This window comes from Melanotaenia boesemani, chromosome 8 (genome assembly GCF_017639745.1).
Source record: "Melanotaenia boesemani isolate fMelBoe1 chromosome 8, fMelBoe1.pri, whole genome shotgun sequence".
Taxonomy (NCBI): Eukaryota; Metazoa; Chordata; class Actinopteri; order Atheriniformes; family Melanotaeniidae; genus Melanotaenia; species Melanotaenia boesemani.
In genome coordinates this window covers 26,320,648-26,341,557 of record NC_055689.1, presented here as the reverse complement: position 1 = coordinate 26,341,557, position 20,910 = coordinate 26,320,648, and the positions used below count along the sequence as shown (strand labels likewise).

At 36.9% G+C, this 20,910-nt stretch overlaps 1 protein-coding gene across 1 annotated transcript in view; it reads left to right on the top strand.

The window, feature by feature from the left end:
* The window catches only part of ak5 (adenylate kinase 5), a 116,444-nt gene that overhangs the window by 35,077 nt on the left and 60,457 nt on the right, over positions 1-20,910 (top strand). The window contains exons 6-7 of the mRNA XM_041992747.1: positions 2,815-3,006; positions 17,345-17,435. Coding sequence (XP_041848681.1) covers positions 2,815-3,006; positions 17,345-17,435 — 283 coding nt within the window. The remainder of the gene's footprint in view (positions 1-2,814; positions 3,007-17,344; positions 17,436-20,910) is intronic.

Genomic DNA, 20,910 nt, shown 5'->3' with positions numbered 1-20,910 from the left:
TTAAAGCCAACAGTTCCATGAACATCATAATTATTGTAAGTTTGAACAAAACGACTTAATATTTGTTGTAGGTCTGTTGTTTTGAACAGGATTACTTACATTACAGCTACCTACACATATAGAAGGTAATGCCTGTACATGCTGCTGCTTGCTAATATTAAATGCTATAACACTGTCTTCCACTTTATGTTTTATAGTTGTACCTTCCACCAAGATCAACATTTCTGTGGAAGCAGTGCAGGATTTTTTTTTTTTTTATGGATTTGACAATTCACACAAGATATGAAGATTTGATCAAAGTGAGCCACAAAAAGCATTCACAAACCACACTTTAATGTTGAGAGAAAGAAAATGTAAATGTAGGCTACCTTTTGTGGCTGTGTCTTTGGATTTTGGTTTCCTGTTTGAGGAACAAGGGAGCACAGGAACTTTTTTTAGCTAACTTTATCTCAAATAGCTTACACAAAATGTGTGCAAAGAATGTTGTTGGTGATTTAAAAAATGCCCTCATAGTTTCAGGGCACAGTTTGAGTATTGTTCCCATGGTTACATTATCATGTGACACTTAATTTCTAAGACTCAGGACAATCTGTTTTTGTTTTTCACATGATAGGCGAGGTGAGAGGGTTTGGGAACCAGAGCTAGGATTGCTTCCCATCTTAAAGCTCCCTAATGAACTATAAAATTATCTTGCTTTTCTTTGGTCAGTCATTGTGTTTGGCTGCTTTGCTGACCTAATGAAGCAACATCTAAACAATCTTTTTTTCTGAGCTCTGCCAGGACATATCATTGAAATCTTTTATTCTCAGTTTTTTAAACTCAAGCTAATTTATTCTTGCAAAACATAGACAGTCATCTATGCTGTCGTTTCACTGCATTTTCATTATTGCCCAGTACTTAACCTTGCTCCAGTCATCAATATTGCTTGCTGATGGTCCAAAAAGCAGCTGCAGAGCTGCAGACTGGTACATGACTCTAATCATTGCCTTTCTGTACTGTTTCCCACTTCACTTTAGAATTCATTTAAAACTTTGCTGTTCACTTTCAAGGCTCCCAGGAGACAGGTCCCGTCTTAAATCACAATATTTACAGGCCTCTTCGATCTGACCACAAATCATTCTCTAAACTAAAATGTGCTAGAGCTTTAGAGTTACAGCTCCAAGGCCATGAAACCAAATCATATTAGATCAGCTCTTTGTGGTTTAAATGACGTTTAGTATTTTATACTCTAACATTTTAGATCAACCCACCTTTAATTGCTATGAAGTGTGTAATCCTGTATTTTTTCCCCTTATTTGTGAGCTTCACTTTTATTTCAAATATGCATATTTTATTTAAGCATTGGTATTTTTTGCTGTTTTTTTTTTTTGTTTGTTTTTGTTTTTTGTTTTTGTTTTTTTGTTTGTTTTTTGTTTTTTGTTTTGTTTTGTTTTGTTCCTTAAAGGGAAAAATAAAACATCTGGAGTGAAATAGGCCTAGTGAGATTTTGTCAGAATTGGTTTAGAATGGGTCAATGCCAAAAAGGTTTCAGTCACAATACAAACCAACAAACTATACCACCCAGCTCTGCAGTTCCTCTCAACTCCACTGACCATTTCTCTCTTTCAGTTCACTGTTTTAGTGTTTTGAACCACAGTTTCCCTGTTTTGTTCACTCTGGGCAACAAGGTGGTAAGCATGGCATTTGGTATGAGGACAATATTTGACTATGTACATGGACAAGCATTGGCTGAAAGAGAGCAAATAATTTGTCCTTATACTCATTCAGAAGTTTAACAAGCAATAATGATTTTTTTGCTGGCAAGAAATAGTCAGTGGTTTGTTCACATTTTTACCATATCAGCTTTGACTAGTGGTGTTGATGTTGCGGTTACAATGTGCTCATGTTACCAGCACAGGAAACCCTTTGTTCCAAGAAGTGAAACTTTTGGTGAATCCAACACAATGGGCTCCTGACCAAGTGTTCATATGTGATGGGTTGGGAGTGAGAACAGGTTAGCTGTGCTACCACCAGCTGGTCCAAACCATTAAAGAGGTCGAATTAGTAAAATAACAGGGTTTTTTTTTAATATTGTAAAACTAACCCAACATATAAAATGTTGATTATGTTGAGGGTATGTCCTCCTTAACTTGCTTGAAATATCAGTAATTATACACTTTAAATTCAAAAACAATTCATGTTTAAAACAACAATGAGCAACAGTGATATTTACACACGTGATGAGGTCATTTTAAGTTTTACCTTCATTTTTACAAGACTTTTCGGATTTGTAAACACAAACTGCATCACCATTTGCATTTTTCTGTTTCTATCAGCACAATGAAGAAACTTTAAATTACTTCCCTGTCAGCATCTACAATCTCATTTCTCTCTATTTAGCAATGATTATTGAAAATAATTATTTCTGGCAGGTTATGTTCTCATCTCCTTCTAGGAGAGTGCAGTATCAGATTCCCTGGCTGCATCGTTGTTGCAGGAGCTGCAATATGTTTTCAAGGCTGCAAGCTTTAATTTTCAAGGCCCTGATTCACTTTAATGAAATTCAAGAGGTGCAATTGACACCCAAATCTGACACCAAGATTTCTTCTCTTCAGGCCTCTCTGAGATGAGGCCTTTACTTTTGTATGGGCTGCCACCTTAACATCTTAACATCTGCACTGGATTTTAAAATGAGAAAGGTGCTGATCTCACCACTTTGCTTTACCAAATTGTTAAGCCCAGGGTCAGGCTATAACAATGTTAAATGAATGAATGTTTATCCCAGTGATGCAAGAAAAACTTTAACGGCTCCACACCTCCACTCTTTACCTGCAGATCTGCACTCCGGACCTGGTGGTCTTTCTCGCCTGCACAAACCACCGTTTGAAGGAGAGGCTGCAGAAGAGGGCTGAGCAGCAGGGACGACCTGACGACAACCCCAAGGCCATCGACCGCCGCCTGACCAACTTCAAACAAAACACTATTCCGCTGGTCAAGTACTTTCAGGAGAGGGGCCTCATTGTTATGGTAAGGCTGGTGGAAAAGTTCTGTGCATGTACAAGGCAAGAAAAAGAAAATATGTGATTAGACTTCATGTCTCTTCTTTTTTCTTTGTCATTATGTTTATATATCCTGCCACTTCAAGGACAAGCAGTGTGTCCTTTATGCAGCAGGAAGTGAGACTGTGCAAAATGGTTAATGATGATGGTTAATGCCTTAATTGTTTCCTGCTTTCATGTCAGGACAGAAGGTTCACATCCTATCACAGATCAATAGTTATTGTAGTTAAATCCCTGTGGCGTGGGACATGAAGTAGTAGTGGGAACCATTTTAATTACTTTTGAAGCACCACTTAGAAAAAACAGCAAACATAGTACTTAGGAACTGTTGCTAACGTTTCTTTCTTTCTTTCTTTCTTTCTTTCTTTCTTTCTTTTTTAAAGTCCTGAAATGTTCGTGTAGTATCAGTTAAGCCACCTTCAGCAGCAACTTCAGCCTCAAGTCTTTTTGAAAATGATCCTGCAGCTAGACACACCCTTGCTTTGGGGTTTGTGTCGTTGTTCTTGGCAGAAATGTTTGAAATCAGACAGGTTGGATGGAGAATGTCAGTCCACAGCCATTTTGAGGTATCTATAGTGATGCTCTCTTAGGTTTGACTCAGAGTTTAGCTCTGTTTGGGTCCCTCCAGGACTTTAAGAGTTATATAAAGGCTTCTCATGTGTTTTCTTGGCAGTATGCTTCAAATTATTGCCTTGTTAACATGGAAACTTTTGCTCCTATGTAAAAAAAAATCAGGTAATTGATTTAAAGATATATCATCAGAACATACAATAAATGTCAATATTAAGTCTTTCGGCAAATTCTGTCCCCATTTGAGGTTAAACAGATCCCAATTTGATGAAAATGTTGGCATTAGTGGAAAAGTCAAAGCATACATGTTAGCAGTCATTTCAAAATCCAGAGTTGTTTAAATATTATGTGATTATCAGTTTTACAGAAAATTTCAATCTTATTATCCCTGCTGAGCTTAAGAGTTGTTTGGATGCACACTTGCATGTGCACATTTTGGGGACATAATCTAAAACATTAATCATCATTCCTAACACACACACACACACAGCAGAATGGAAAAGCAGACTGTGGCCTCTGTGTTTACCAGAGACCTCTGGGATCTCCATCAGACTGCGTGGTTTGGTGAAGAGGAGCATCGACTTACCCTCAATATGTGCGAGTCGAGTGCTAATAAGAGATGCTGGCTTCTGCAACCAACAGCCCACTCCTCTTATTGATCTGTCTGAGTCCTAGCCCAGCCTGGCTTCCTCACAGCAGAGGGATTTCTGACTAACTCCCTTAACTGTAAGACGCTGAGCAAGATACTTTACATGGGTATAAATTCTTGCATTGGAAGGCTGGGGGGTAAGCGGTGGTGGTGGGGCCATGAAAATCTCCGATGGATCTCACTCTAACATCAAGAACTCTGCAGATTATGTATCAGCAGTTAAGCTTCTGTGGTTGAAGCTTAAAAGATCTTAACACATCTGACTTTGACTTAATTTTTTTGTTTTTCTTTCTTTTCTACCTTTCCAGTGTTCAAGTCAGATGGGCTCTGTTTTTCCTTCCTGCTCTCATTTCTTAAGGTCTTGAATCTCATTTCAGCAGCCGGTGTTTTCCTGATGTCAATCTATTCCTCCATCCAGCAGTTTTCTGATATGACTCATTATGTTTCCGGAGCCTTACACCAGAATGTGTCAACGCTTACTTTATGTCAGGCAATTTTGATTTCTTTTTGTTTTTCTTTTTGTTTCAAATTCACCTCGACATCATTTCTCTGAACTGTGGAAGGAAAGCTGAGCGGCTTCCAGTATTCATTTTTGGGGGGGTATATGAACTGAAAACTAATTCATAAAAAACTAACGAGCAAATAACTTAAATTTAGACAAGCAAATTCTGGTTTAAGTCTTCCCAGTAACATGGTGCAAGCTGGTTTCGATAACACAGCTACGTTTACACATTTACAGTTTTTATAATGTTAGCTTGATTTCAGCACAAATTAACACTGAAACCTTGTTCACACATGGATTTGCCTTGTTGGTGCAAAAAACACTGTCTTGATTAACCTGCCGCTCTTCTTTTATGGTAATTAACACAATAAGCATTAGCGGAGCTAAGCTGCAGTGTTAACACAACAAGCTTTTTACCGACCAGTCAAGAAGAAAAGTTGCAAGTTCTACATCAGATTTCAGTCCTTTATTCCCAAAAGCTGTTCTTAGCAAAAAAAAAAAAAAATCAATATTCAATTTTAACCTTTTATAGTATGGAAATGATTGGTTTTCTGGGTGTTTTGCTTTCCAAACTTTAAAACAATAAATGAAAGAGTAACCAACTTGCACATTTTAGCTCCACTGATAAATTATTTTAAAATATGTGGGTTTTTTAAAATCAAACAGATGGCAATAACCCCGTTAGAAAAAAGGAAAGAAAAGCAGCAACACTTGTTTTTATCAAGGATTTTACTTTAATGTTGGCATGAAGATACAAAACACAAGATTTTTGTTTTCTGGTTGTCTTATTTTATTATATTGGCATTTTTTAAAGTTATTAAAGTTACGTCATTCTTTACTGGTTATTGGTAGAGGCTTTTTTCCTCAGCCTTCCTGACTGGTATATTACCACACATACTTTATAGATGTATTTTATACTACAAGTAATCAAAGGGGCAGTGGAAAAGCTCTGCTCAGTCAGAAAACTTTACACAAACATACATAATGCTTTACTGGAGAAAAAGTTACTTCACAGACAAGGGAGATATAAAAAGGAAAGAATGAGAAATAGAAGAAAAGTCCATTAAAGACATTTACAAATGTGTTCTAACAAAAACATGCAGGCAGTAAGAAATTTCAGGTTTTTAAGTTCAAATATAGTCAATAAACCTGAAAACAGCAGAATACAGCTGTTATAAAAACACATTATATGTGTTTTTATCCAAGCGCCTGCACATGCATGTAGAGAGCAGGAGTCTGGGTAGTTTTCTTCCATCGAATAAACTTTATCTTTTGTCAAACAAAGAGAAGACCTGAATGAACCTTGCATTGTTTTTCCAAAATAGAGAATATGAAGTTGATGTCACACACTGGTGTATTTAAAGGCCATATTGTACAGTCGCTAGTTCTAAGGCTGCTTTTGTCATACACAGATGCTGAATGCAAATCTCGGGGTGTTTCAAACTGTAGCATTAGCTTTTTAAACTAAGTCACAGTCTATTTCTATCCACAAAAATATATTAAAGACATCTTTCCACTGCATGCAAGCTACAAGTTTAAGTTTCACTTATGGCTTTTTTTGGACTGAAGTTCTGCTTCTTTAGTTTGACACCCAGAAGTTTTCTACATGTGCAGTTTTCGGCTCTTATGCATTGAAAATGAGGCTCACGCAATCCAGCTCTGTTCATGTTCCCATGCTGCACATCTATATTGTAGATGTAGATTCACATAGTGAAAAGAGACACTCTGGCATTGCACAGTCAGATAAAACAAAGCACAAAAGTGCAGCAGCAGCAGGGTTTTCAGAAAAATCAGGAGGAAAGTGGAACCTCAACTGGCTGCGGGTCCATTTATTTACTGTCTGGAATCAGATTTACAGAAGCTGTGTACACAGAACCTCCATGGCTGGTTTGGCCTCTCAGATTATGCAACACAAATTTAAGCCATTTGACAGGAAATTAATTGAAAGATTATTAGATAGTGTTAAAATGTTTTCCATTTTCCCAACAATAACAGTTTCTTTCTTGAAGTGTGTTATTTTGGATCACTGTAAAATTCATAAGCAGATGCTCAGGTTTTATAGCATTTACACTCCGCTGTTTAAGAACATTTTAATTTGTACATCAGGGAATGGCCAAAAAATTACCTCCAAAGCATTTAAGCTTTAAAAGAAATGCATATTATGCAGTTTGGGATTAACACCCAGTGCTTTCTCATGCTTTGAATTGTCTCTGTACTTAAAGTTTAGCACATATAGTTCTAATGTGACTAGTATTGTCTTGAGGTTTAGTCAGAAATGGATTTTCTGCTTCCTCCTACTTTCTGTAAGTGTTTCCACAACCTCCCTGTATTTCCCAGCAGAGCCAGCTTAATTAAGACGCACTGTCTTGATTAAAACACAGTGTAGGATGTTTTTTATGGGATACTGTGTCTCTATTAAGAAATTCATACAATGTTCCATTTCCTATGAAATGGTCTAAAGAAAAAACAGCTTCATCTCTAGGTTGTCATTATGTCAATCCTAATGCAGTTATTCAAGCATCAACAGCACATCATCCCTTTGAAGTGCACAAAGATGTGTGCTTTACTGTATCCTGGGGATTTGCAGTTACACTCCCATTATCTATTTGAGGTTGAGACGAAACATCTAAATGGCTTTAAAAATAAATAATTTTGTTTTTAATGAAAAACCTCCTGGCAAGGGGGCAGCGAAGTCATGTAGTCACAGGAGAAGCAGAGAAGTTGGGCTGCTGATGAGATGACAAATTCTGACAAAATGTTTCTAATCTAAACCAAAAACAAATGTCTGTTTTACTTGACCAGACCCTTAACAATATTATTATCATTGCATTGTAACAATGCTGAGGAAAGGACCTTTAGGTTTGGGGAAAGATATGGTATAGGTTATATTAACCAAGTTGTTTATGTGCCTAAGAAATATAATGATGGTCCTATGGGGGACAGATCTGGACTGCAAGCAGGCCAATCAACAATCACTCTGTCTAGGAAGCCACACTGTGCAGAATGAAGCCAGGCTGCTACAGACCTCAGTCCACAGAGTTCCACTATATACCTCTGCATCAGTGATTTCTTCATACGTGTAAGTCATGTTCATGCCTGACACTGATGCTTTTGCACCTTTCACTGAATAAACTGAAGTTCTCATCTTTGGCATGAAGAACCAGACTGACAGCAGAACACGAGTCCACTGTCTCGTCTGAGATGAGCTTGTGTCCAGAGAAGTCAGTTGTGTTTTTTTACAGTTCTGATAAATGGCTTGTTACTTGTGCGATACAGATTCAGGTCACATTTCTGGATTCAGCAGCACAGGATGTTGGGTTAAAATGACTTTCAGCGCTGCTCTTGAGTTTGCATGGCTACATTGACAACAGTGGTTTGACAGTTTCTTACACAGTTCTGCCTGGAGGCTGCAGCGAACTCTATTAGTTACTATGAGTATGTTAAATGCCCTAAATTCTTTACAACTTTACATTAAATTTTTTTTTCTTTAATCTAAATGGCTCACTGAGTAAGTTGGTGAACCACAACCCATCCGTGCTTCACTCTTTGGTGTTGCTCTTTTTATAATCAATTTTGACACCCAAATCTAACACCAATTAATTTGATTCTACCAGAATATGCAAGATGCATATTCTATTACCTTGTATGCTTTTTTTTTCTCCCAACATTTTATTGGTTGTCTTGCATTAAATTAAGTTAGTCAGTGAACACTACATTAAAAATATAATTTTTGGCATGTGTTTGTTAAATAAATGATAGAGTGTAAAGAAATTATAGATGCATGTTTTTATTGCATTTTAGAAAGTTTTCCAACACTTCTGAAAAAGCAGAGTTGTACTTCCTAAAGAATGGACTTGTATAAATTGTAGAATAAGCCTCATAAGATTGAGTTAACATAAATGCTACAACATCAGTCATTTTTTTTACTTAGACTGTTTGTCTAAGCCATTATGGCAACTCACAATAACAGTCAGTCTCATTTTGATAGATTGAGCTCAGCAGAACCAGGTTAACCTACTAAAACCAGTTTATTTATTTATCTATTTATTTAAGTTTTTAATTCATAAGACATTAGAACAATGTACATAGCCACCTGGTTCTGACAGTTTTTTTATGTTATGAACACACCAAAGAGAGAAAGGGGGGGGGGAACAAAACAATACAATAAAAAAATGTAACAAAAGTGACTAAATTAAACTGAGTAAATCAGAAACTAGAAAACAAAGAAATGGGACTCATTACTTTTAGCCATTTTTGTCCATGCTCTAATACAATACTGCTGAATTAACATGCAAGACCAAAATATGTGGAAACGATTTACAATTTGTTCACAACAAGATCTCTAAAGCAGCATTTGAAAACATTAGGACAATGTGGGACTAAGCTTAATTACTGAGTAATAATAAAAAAAAAAATCAGACTATCAGCTAATATGAACAGTGTTTTGTAAACTGCTGATGTATTGATGTGTTATAGTTGGTTCAGGAGTCTACTGTACTGAAATATATTTCCCAGTTAATACTCTAAATCACAAGCATGCAATGTGTGAAAGATTTCTGACAATCGAGGTCTCCCACATGCAGTGTGACAGGTTGAGTTTTTGTGCAAATACCTCATGCAAGCAATTTCCTGTTCGATTATACCTGAATAAAAGACGTCTGCTGCCCCTCCTTGTATGATTTGAACATTTTGAGAGCTTATCCAGGGTTTGTCCCTCCTGTGAGTTGATGTTGCATTTGCTTTTCATGCAGTCACAGCCAGAGTCGAACAAACAGCATCACTCCTTCACTCTCTCAGCGTGGTTCTGGCCTGTCAAATCTTCACTGCAATCACACACGTCTGACAACACTGAAATCAAAAGGCTGTCAGAGTCTCAAAGACTTAAAAAAGCATTTTCAGATTGAGGACATATTTGTGGGACTTTCGTTGTACTGATGCTTCTGTTGGAAGAAAAAAAAGCCTGTCTCTGTACTTGTAGCTCTTCAGCTCCTGAGCTGCAATCAAAGATGGCACGACTTCTTTTAAATCCAAGATTGTACTGGACAGGACATTTTAAAGATAAAAAGTCATTTTTTTTAACAAGTTGATAAACACCACAAGGCATGTTACACTGTCTCTTTTATTTATTCAGTAATAACTAAACCAAACTATTATACAAACGCAGTATGTGAAGGAGGAAGGTAGGGAGGAAAATAATTCAGAAATGGATGAGATTTGATGCTTTTCAGCTTTCCTAGGAGTAGCAAGTTCAACCCAAAGTCAGATTATTACTAAGAATGGCTTATTTGTAAGTGTTGTCATGAGAAATCCTTTTCTGTAGCAGCACGACTTGGTTTGCAACACATCTAATCAATCCACAAGACTTCTGGAGCAATGTCTTTTGGACAGAAAAGACCAAAGTGGAAAAGTTTATTCATTGGTTTGGTTGAAACCAAACAGCATATCAGCACAAACACACCCTAACAGCTGTCATGTGACAATGGAGAGGTTACGATTTAGCCTTGTTTTTTGCAGTTTTGTGTGTTTTTTTGTTTGTTTTTTTTTTTGCCTTTTGCAGTCATTGAGTAGAGTAAGAAGTCCACTGTATATCAATGATCCAAAAGTAGAAGTTTGGAAAACAAGAGGTCATAAAAACTAATAAAATTATTCCAAGAACAGCAGCAAATCCAGTGCCAGTGCCAGGACAGAGTATATTATACATATATATATTACACAAAACAACACAAACGCTCAGTACAACACCGATGTTTCCATCATGCTCTAGCCACTTAGCAAACTTTCACATCCCAGCCAAAGAGGAACTGTAGTGGAGCACCCAGTAAGCTGCTAACCTGCTCAAGTTTACATAAGTTTGTATAAGAGAAAGGCAACTAGAGCTCAACCAAACTGATCCTGTTTCATTTTGTTCAACTACAACTCAGTAAAACATCAGAAAACATCTGCCGCAGACAAAAACCAGACATAGTAAACATGTAATTGCGACTTACTACACTTAGTAAGTATGAGTCGGACTGAGTTTCATCCAGCTGCAGACGATGAAGAGGAAGAAGAGAAGATAGACACATGCACCTGTGGTTGCTATGGTTACTATCTTGCTAGGTCTAGTCACATCGCTGGAATCACCCAAACTGCTGGAAGTGGTTGATTCTTGCTGTGTGACACCTGATACATCACTGAACCACTTTCAAATGTCCTTTGTCCAAGTCTGCTACTACTTCACTAAAGCAAGTTAAGTTCTTTAAGTCATCACAGGATTTGATGATCACACGCACACATAAATTAAATATTCAAACACACACACACACACACACACACACAACTTTCAAATAACTCCAGAGATCAGTTTTCTCAATGCAAAAAAGCACATATGGGAACTGACACTATAAAAAAAACATGTTAAACAATTATAAAGGAAAATTATATTGAAAGGTAAATAAATTATAATGAAAAGGCTGGATGGGAGGGCCTGGCTTGTGAATGGGCGGGCCTTGCCCACTGGGGCCCGCCTGTTGCGCCAGGTCTGGACAAATCTACAGAATGGCTGAAAGAGACTTTGAATTGATTGAAATGCTAAGGAAGGCCCTTAAGAAAGATATTCACAAACAAATGCTGGAAAATGAAGCAACTGTTCCACAATGCTGTGAGAGACAGATAACATCATAAAAAACAGTGAATCTACCTTGAAATGGATCAGACTCCTATCAGGTTTTACACTGAAATTCGTCATATGACAAACAGTCCCACGATTGCTTTGTTTTATAGATGTGCTGCACAGAGGACAGAGGATACTGCAGCTTATTAAAGATTAAAACCTTGACTGCTTTATTTTGGATTGTTTACTGCAAAAATCAGTTCAACTTTCCATTTTTTAGTTAGTAAACCGGATTTGTCCATTTATGTTTGGACCTTTAAGATATAATTGATCTTTTTTCAGATTCTTTCCTTTCTTTAAATTTAATGTTTATCTCCCCTCAGCTTTATAAATTTCAGCCGTTCTGCTTGGAACTTTTGTTTTGCCCTGACAGTCTTGTTTTCGACCACAGCAGGCAGCCGTTTTCAGATAAACATGGTTAGAGACGAGTTGGTGAACAGATGCAGCTCTCAGCAGGTGATGGACACCAAACACACAGCTAAACAAGAATGAATAATAGACTTCAATCCACCAGGTGAATACAAACAGGATTTTATATAATAGATCATCAGTGGCTCAAGCCAGACTTGTCTGATGTTCAATCTGGTGTAGAATACAAGCACTTTTATGCAACGTATGTGATTCATTTCACCCACTACATGCACACAGAGGACGACATACACAGACTCCCTGCATCGCCAAACATGGAAAGAAAACCAAAAGTGAGCTAGTGAAAGAAACAGATATTCATGATTCCCTGAAGTTCTTTCAGTTGATCCGACAAGTCAGTACTCTGGCTGCAGCATCTTGGGAGGGAGATCACATTTCTACCCAATTACACTTCCAGTTAAGTTTAGAGTAGACTTTAAAATCCTCATCAATGCAAAAGCCTTGATGGCCAGACTCTGACCTATCTGGAAGATCTTTTTGCTTTGTTGTACAGTTTGCTTTCTGTAGGCAGTTTGAGTGTGGGACAAAATAAGGAGGCAGAATCTTGAGTTTTCACATTCCTCTTCTGTTTGGCTGCATTTTTATTTATTTATTTATTTTAACATACTTTGTTTTAACAAATTTTAGGGAGAATAAAGAAAGATTTAATGAAACATAAAAAGCAACATTGTCTTTGAAAGGAAGTGTAAGAAGAAAGTGCAAAAAAATAAATGTCAAACTGATAGTTACAGCAAAAATAAACTTATTTAAGATCACTTGATACAAATGTTCCTCTTCTATTTTTGAGTTATGCTTTCTTGTCAGTTAAACTCAGATTTATTTATATAGCACATTAAAACAACATCAGTTGACCAAATGCTTGACAATACCATCTGTAGTCAATAAATACATAAAACACAAATAAAATTAATGAACATAATGAAATAAAATCATAATATTAAACTCCAGTTTTTCTAGCATTTGAAAACCAGGGAGAAGAGGTGGGTTTTCAGTCTAGACTTAAGCTGACCTACAGAATGAGAGGACCTGACAAACTGAGGGAGGCTGTTCCACAGTCTGGCAGCTGCCATGGAGAAGGCTCTATCACCGCTGGTTTTTAGCCTGTTTTAGAGACAGCCAGCAGGAACTGGTCAGCTGACATCAAGTCTCTAGGCGAAGTGTAGGGCTGCAACAACTCATTCAAATAAAATGAGCCCATAGTGTGCAAACACTTAAAAACAATCAATTAAATCTTAAACTTGACACGAAAACAAACAGAAAGCCAATGTAAGGAGCGCAGAACATGGGAGACATGTTCATGCCTCGTGTCGTCTTCTCTAGACTGTCTTCTTATGGTTAAAAAAAGATTTGTGTTTATAAGATGCAAAACAAAATATACTTTTTATTCACAATAAAATTGCTTCATCTGCTCTGCATCTATTATTCAAGGTAAAGGACTCACCTTTCCTGGCATATGATGCAACAACATCTGAAGCTTAGTTGCCTTTTCCAAGCAGAAGCCTTTAGAGTTGAAGTAATCTGTTCATTTTAAGTGTCAGCTGAAATGTAGGATGCCATAACTCCACACATAAATAAAAACGCAGTGTTACAACCCAACTTGGCTAGGGAAAGAGAAAGTAACATAAAATAAAGATACTCATATGTAAAGAGGAGTAACAGGGAGTTTATTGTCCCAGGTGGCAGGTGGAATTCTAAGAAAAAATGGATGAGTGCACTGAGCACAAACATAACTGAAAGCAACACCATTAACTAACCTAACAAAGGTTTATATGTTTTCAGCAATACAAAATAGCCTTTTAATATCACAGCTAAGCAGAGGATCTAAGAAGTTGGCGAGCTGCCTAACAAACAAACAGATCTGCCACTGAACGGGGGAATTCGCCACCCTTTTTTTCCTGGACTGCGGCAGCTGCAGCGATGATTGGTCCAGAGGGCAGCGAACCAGAAGGCAGGTGAAGGTGTGACTGTGTGGAGCCAATCACAGCCAAACAAAATGAGAGGAAACAATTAGACAAACGGATGACCGTCGTAAGAGGCACTGAGTCATCGCCCCTCATCATCAACTCTGAGCTGAATTGACTGCATTGTCATCACACAAATCTACAAGCCTTCTGATTCTTGGTGTTTCTTTGTATTAACGCTAATTCTGATATTGTGAAGCAGCCCTGGCTCCTCTGACGCACACTTTACTCTTTGAAATATGAGATGTTCTCAGTCTTGATTAAGTTTTCTATCTTAAGCATGACATTTATCTTTTAGCAAGTGAATAAGTGTCTTTTTTCTATTTATTTATTTATTTATTTGGCAGGTAACTCAACTTATCAAAACCCATATGCACAATCAGCTCCACGTTAAAGCCAAGAACCGGAAGTTGCAATAAGGAGGGATAATTGTTGAAGCCACCACTGAAACCGGCATCTCTTTCTAAGAAAATAGGTTGCTCTAATTAGATATTCTTTGAGCGATTTCAGCTCCAGCTCCCTGCCACTATGTTGTTTGATGCCATGCAGATATATACAAACAAAAAGACAGCTCGCTCCATCTTCCTGGGTCTCTCCAGAGACAGCTGCAGAATATTGTTTCATTATGAGATTCTGGGAAAAAGTGACACTGTCCTGAATATCAACATATTTCCTGCAGTGCAGGAACAGTACGATTAAGCTGAAAATAATATTCAATACTTATATTTCTTAATGTTGCCTGTTTCTAGCAATAAAGACCACTTTAACCTGTGTGTAACCATTAGGAATATTAGTTGTTGGGATGTTCAGCTTAAATTTTTCAAGATCACACAGATTTGTTTTGATGATCAAACAGATTGAACTGGAAGCAGCAGCATGTGGAAAGAGCTGCTTCTTTAAAGTGAGTTTCAAAGATTTACGTAAGTCCTCCTTTTCCTTTAATCTAGTTCTCCCTCTGAGATCTTAGAGATTATAGATTACAACTTTTACTTCCCTACACTTTGATCAAAAAAGAAAAAAGACCCATCAATTCTTTATGGTACATTTGTCCCACATAGGTCACATTCTCATTATGATAACAGTAAATGATGTCAGGTGGCATAGTGAAGACGTGGTGGCTAAATGCTGCTGGCCCTTTTTAGTTTAAAATTACATAACTTACACTACCGTTCAAAAGTTTGGGGTCACTTCCCTAATGAATCCCATGGCAAAGTGACCCCAAACTTTTGAACGGTAGTGTACCTTTCTGTGTTTTTATGCTAATTCCATAAAAGAGTGTGTGTTCTGCAATGGAGTGCATTCATTTTAAAATGAATGTTGTGAGCTTGCAGAGTATAAACATAACTTTTCATAATCTTTAATCATCTGCAGAAACTCTAAGCTTTGAATTTTCAACTCAGAAATTCACAGAAATGAGACAACTTCTCTAGAATTTTATCTAAATGGCTGAGGCAGGAGGACATCAGGATGGTTAATGGCCTTACAAGCTTTATAGTTTTAAAGAAACACCATCTACATAGATGTGCCTTTGGCCTCCTTTATTTGCCTGTGTTGGCTAGTATTTTTAGCTTTTCCTCCTCATGTAGTTCACACTCCACATCTTTCTGCCCGATCATCCTCTAATTAGAGCATACATTTTTTGCCCAATAAAAAGCTTGTAAAATACAAGGTGCAAGGTGATTCCAAAAAGTCCAAAACTGGGTTCTCTAACCACAGTAAATTGTCCTTTACCTTTGATTTGTAGGTATTTCCAAAAGTTGTCTTTACTGCCTAAAGCATATTTTTGCACAATTAATCTTCCATATGAATTCCTTTAAAATGCTAGTTTTTTTATTGGTCCACAGATTTTTTCACAATATATATCTCAGGGTTTTGCCATAATGAAGCATCCAGATTTTGTTTTTGTATGCCTTTGCTTTGCATTGTATATTTTTTATTCAACTGAGTTCAATAATATTTAATTAATTTCAAAAGGTACATCATATTGTTACAATCTAAACCATAATTAGATGATAATAATATGGAAAATGCATCAGTAAAAAGAGTGTAAGAATAATACCTCCTGTATAAGTCTTCATTGCATCAGATCTGAAGAAGCCTCTGACTGAACACCCTCAATATGCTGTAAAGAGGATGAACAATGTCGGCCATCCTTTTTAGCACATTCTCCAAAAACTTTCACTGTAAAATAGTTACATGTAAAACCGCATCTCAGACTTGCTGCAAGCATTTTAATGTTATAGGTTTCCTTTAAGAAGTAGAGTCAGAGCTGTTTTAGCTTTCTGCCATTTTTCATTTAATGATATACTATAGACGATGAGGAATTCCTTAAATTTTTACTCCAGAGATGTTTTCCCCAAATATATTAAATTTTCACCCACACACTCTTTCCCAGAAAAGGTGAAAAATCCCACACCTGAATTTTTTCACCGTCTTGTTATTCATCTCCCTGCTTTTTTGCATTTTTGTTTAAGAAACATTCATGTGTATTTCTGTTCATTGAGTTATCAAACGCCAGTTTTCTAACCCGAAAGCTTAAGGCAGGTAACCTGTCCTTAAAGATTAAAATCTTCTTTGAAAGTTCAGGAGTTTCTTGTAAAAATAAATTATTTATACGGAACCTCTATCCCTGTGTCTGAACAGTGAGAAAGCAGCTACTCTGTGAAACAGACATGGAGAAGTGTGAGCTCCGCAAAGGCTTTATGAATACCACACTCATCAGGGAATACTCAGTCTGATCCCCTCTGCTCCTCTTCTGCAGGTAGACTCGGGGGAGTCTCCCACGCAGTAGACATTAGGCATAGGCTTCTTTTTTTAGGTTGTTACCATGGTAACCTCAGGAGCCAGCTGGTCGTAGGCTATCCTTATCATTCATGTCTCCTGACCTCCACTCCCACTGGTGACATTCAGTCATTTCTGTATTTAGTTTGGATTTAGTAATCCTGCTGAGAGTCAAACTTTAAGTAGATGCAGCATGAAACACATGGGAGGCATACACTCATACGGTTTCCTTGCACATGAGGTTGAATTTAGCCTTTTAGTGGGTTGTCATCTTATTTGATGAGAGCAAAGGAACAACCAAGATGGAGAACAGGGGAGAAAGAAAAGTCTGCATCAATAATCCCCCAGTTCACTCACAAACCAAATTTGTCACAGTCCATTTGCAAGTGCTGCATGTGTAAAAGAAGTCAGCCTGTTTCTGATCTCAGAGACACCAAGTGGCACAGAGGGTAAGCTAATTAATGTAGTGTTATTATCAGGCTTCCGGTGTGCACTGAATACAAAATGACCCGAGTGTGCAGCTCTAAGCATCAGAGCTCGCTTCAGTCATTTCATCTTATTTTGAGTCTCGTTCCTGATGTCACAGTGGATTAAAAAGATGGTGCACGGTCACAGTGTTTGTGTCATCATCTCTCACGTTGAGGTCATGACTTTCGTGCACCTGTCAAGCCATTCTTCCGAGCAAGATGAGATGTGGTAAAGTCAATGACAAGACAGCGTTAACTCAGGGCTAAAGATTATTTTTGTTTTTACTCCTTTTAGCTGGATGCTGACCGAGATGAGGAGGAGGTCTTCTGTGACATCAGCATGACTTTGGACAACAAGCTGTTTCCCTCAAAAGAGCCTGCAGCTGGTAAGACAACCTTTTATTTTAGAAAGAGTGATGTGCTTCAAAAGATACAATTATTTAAAATTATATTAGCTTCTGTAAGATTATCTTGTACATTGTTTAAAGTTTAGAAGAATTTGGTTCAATGAATTAGTTTTAAAATTATTAAATGAATTCTTTTGAGTTGGAAATACGAGACAGCCAGTACTCATTATACACTTTTTGTTTAAATCTTAAGTTTATTTTTTTCCTCTGTGGCAGTGAGATAGCTCTAAGCTGAAGACTAATACTGTGACTAAACCAAACCAAAAGTCACTGAAAAGAGTGCTACATATCTCTCTGCAGAGGAGTACATTGTTTCTGTCGTGCATACGGTTTGGGATCTGCATAACAAGTGTTGATTGCTTTGACGCAGCTTTTGCAAACTTGTATGGGAAAGTAATTCTGCTTAACAAGCTAACGATTGGCAGATCCAGATTTGTTTTTCCAGTTTCTTGGTGCTGTAACAGTTTGTTGGAGTCTTACATAAAGGCTTAATGCCTTCTAAAAACCACCTTGAAATGTTCAAAACATCAATATGCTTTCATTCAGCTTCTTAGATAAAAACATTTAACTTGAAATTTAAATGGTGGTAAACTGGTGCTGTGCTGAGCATGAAATAGAACAGCGTCACAGCTTTTTTCCTTCAGATGCCCTTTTCCATCATTCTTTGGAATCTGGTATCTTTAGTTGTTTTCATGTGAAACAGGAAGGGAACAAAGTAGTATGCACAGAGCACGTTGGCCAGTTTCCAAACCACATTTTCTAGACACATTAGTTTAATTTGGACTAATCTAGTTAAACTGTAAAATTTAATCTGGAGTAACACATATAAAATAAAAATTATATAATGTTCTGTTAAAGAGAATAAAGCCTATCTTCAATTATGAGTTCTGCTTTAGTTTTTCATGGTCCCCTTTTTTCTTTATAAACATCATGTCTTTATTTTAGCATTAATCTGATAAGTTTACCAATACTGTGGCTGATTCACCTGAATATCACTGCATTATCAACATCTTACATAATTTTACAATTAAACATTAACAGTCAACCTAAATCAATAATTGTAATCCATTAATGTTACGTCATTCTTCATAATGAGCCTTTTTAATGTTGATGCTGTAGGGCCATTTTCATGCTGTATTTTCTTTTGTTTTTTAGTATTTCTGCATAGCTGTTCTGCTACTTTCACTTAGACAAGGACTTATGAGTAGTGTAAATGACCTAACTTCTAAAGACAGCAAATATAGATAGGTTCCCAGACAGTTGTTATTTTAAGGTAGCATTTCCCATTTCTGTTCCAGCACACATTATTTTAATTAATGAGTCATTATCAAGTACATATAAAGCTTGATTTAGAAATTGTTAAAAGTGAGGTCATAATTAAGATACCTTATATTGCACCTATGTGCATGTTTGCTCACATACATCTTGACCACAACAGCTTTTCATCTGAAGATTTTATATAGCAGCTGCCATCACGTCTGCAGTCACAATAACATCTTCTAACATGTTTACATGCTACAAATACATGTGCACATTATTAAAGAGCTTTTCAAACACAGTCCAAATCCACCAGAAATGAGAACAAGTAAAAACCAAAACATCACCCACCAGCTGCCTGGTTACCACATAAGTTGGCATAGCAACCAGTGACAGAGGGTTATCTGTGCTTTGTGAGAAATACAGACTCAACAAGGCTAGACTGTCACACCATGTAGGCTGTTATGTAAGATCTGATAATCAACTATTTACAGATTACAGAACACCTCCGTTGGTGTCAGCTGTCAGGTGTTTCTACACTGATTTCATGAGTGATGGGTTTCATAACAACTTTGGTTAAAGGAAGATATTATGCCTTTGACAATTAAATTAGCTGATATAAACATGCAGGATTTTGGTTAAATATCACTCAGTAGTTTACAACTTCATAAAGTGCAGGTAAATGTAAATGTGCCTAAATGACACTTTTGTTGCAGGACAAAGTCATCACTAAACCATCCCATTCTTTCTTAACTCATGACAAAAAAGTAAGAAGTAGTTTAAAATCCCTTTGTTGTTCAATTATTTAATAGTTTTTGTAGATGTAAAAAGTAGGGATGTGTATTTAATGTGAAAAAAATTAGTCAAAGTCACTTATTTTAAAATAATATTCCCCTTTTACAAACAGATGCAAACATGCTTGCACGCAAGAGTGAGTGACAGCCATTCCTGCTTTTCAGAATCCTTCCTTACTTTTTACGTTGGGTAAACAGGTACATCAGTTTCAAACATCACTGCTCTCATACTTGCATACGTGTTGTTTTATATATGTACGCATCAGGGTACGTATCCACAAGGGCCCAAAAAAACTGACCAAATTACACATGTAAATGATGCAGAAGATAAACTAAATGCTCAGTATCTGTCTCTAGTGTAGGGCATAAATTGACTTCAAGATTTGACTGAGAGAGATTACATGAAGTTATTTGTGTTTAGCAAAATCCTGCTCAGTATCTTTTTCAAATGGGACTTAATTTAAATTGTTGTGGAGCAAATATTTAACGAATGCTACAGGTTCCTGGATGTTCTGCTTGTGTTGGTAGGATCCAGCTGAATAGGACGGGGTACCTACTGAGCATGAATAAAACTGCATTTGACTTGTATCACATTATTTTGCAGCTGGTTTTTGCAGGATATTGTAGCCACAGTTTCTGCATCTGCATCTTCACGCCAAAAAGCGATTTGCAAAATTTTCTGTTTCAGTGCCTGAAAACAGCTTTTTGCAACCGGATGATGAGCATAAATGATAAAATATTTGCAATTATCTAAATACCTGTGCTCAAGTGTACAGAGCGTTTTTTGTTGATTTTGTTTTGTTTTGTTTTGTTTTGTTTTGGGGGTTTTTTTGGGGGGGGGGGTGAACATGTATATGTGATGTAAATAAATTTCCCTGTATTTAAAGACCACTGCATAAAATATAAAACCCTCAAATAACATCTTGTGAATGTTGCCTTTATAAATAAAGTGAAGTAAAACATTACTTCTGTAATGCCAAAAAGCTTTGGCACGGCAGGAAGCTGAGGAAGAATGGGAGGAAGTGATTGGACACTAAGAAATCAAGCCGTCTGCTCTTCCTCATTTTAAAAGCTGTGCAGTCTATACTGAGCACCTTTTGTCATTTTTTAAAACAGTTTGCAACAACAGATTTGCTCTGAAGGACACTGGGGCTCATGAAGGGCTCCTTAAAAAAGTTCCATAGATGAAAATACAGTGTGTTTTAATACAAGGTTGTTCTGATGAGAGGAAAGCTGCTGCTTTAAAAGAATAGTCGGACACAGTTGTTTAAAAATATGTATGGTTGAGAATAAAAACTGCACTTTTAGAGCTTTGAGGAGTTTATTGACCTTCAAAACACCAACCTATCTACTTCTTTCTGAAATGTGTAAATCAAATGTTTAAAGCTAAGCACATAATAGGA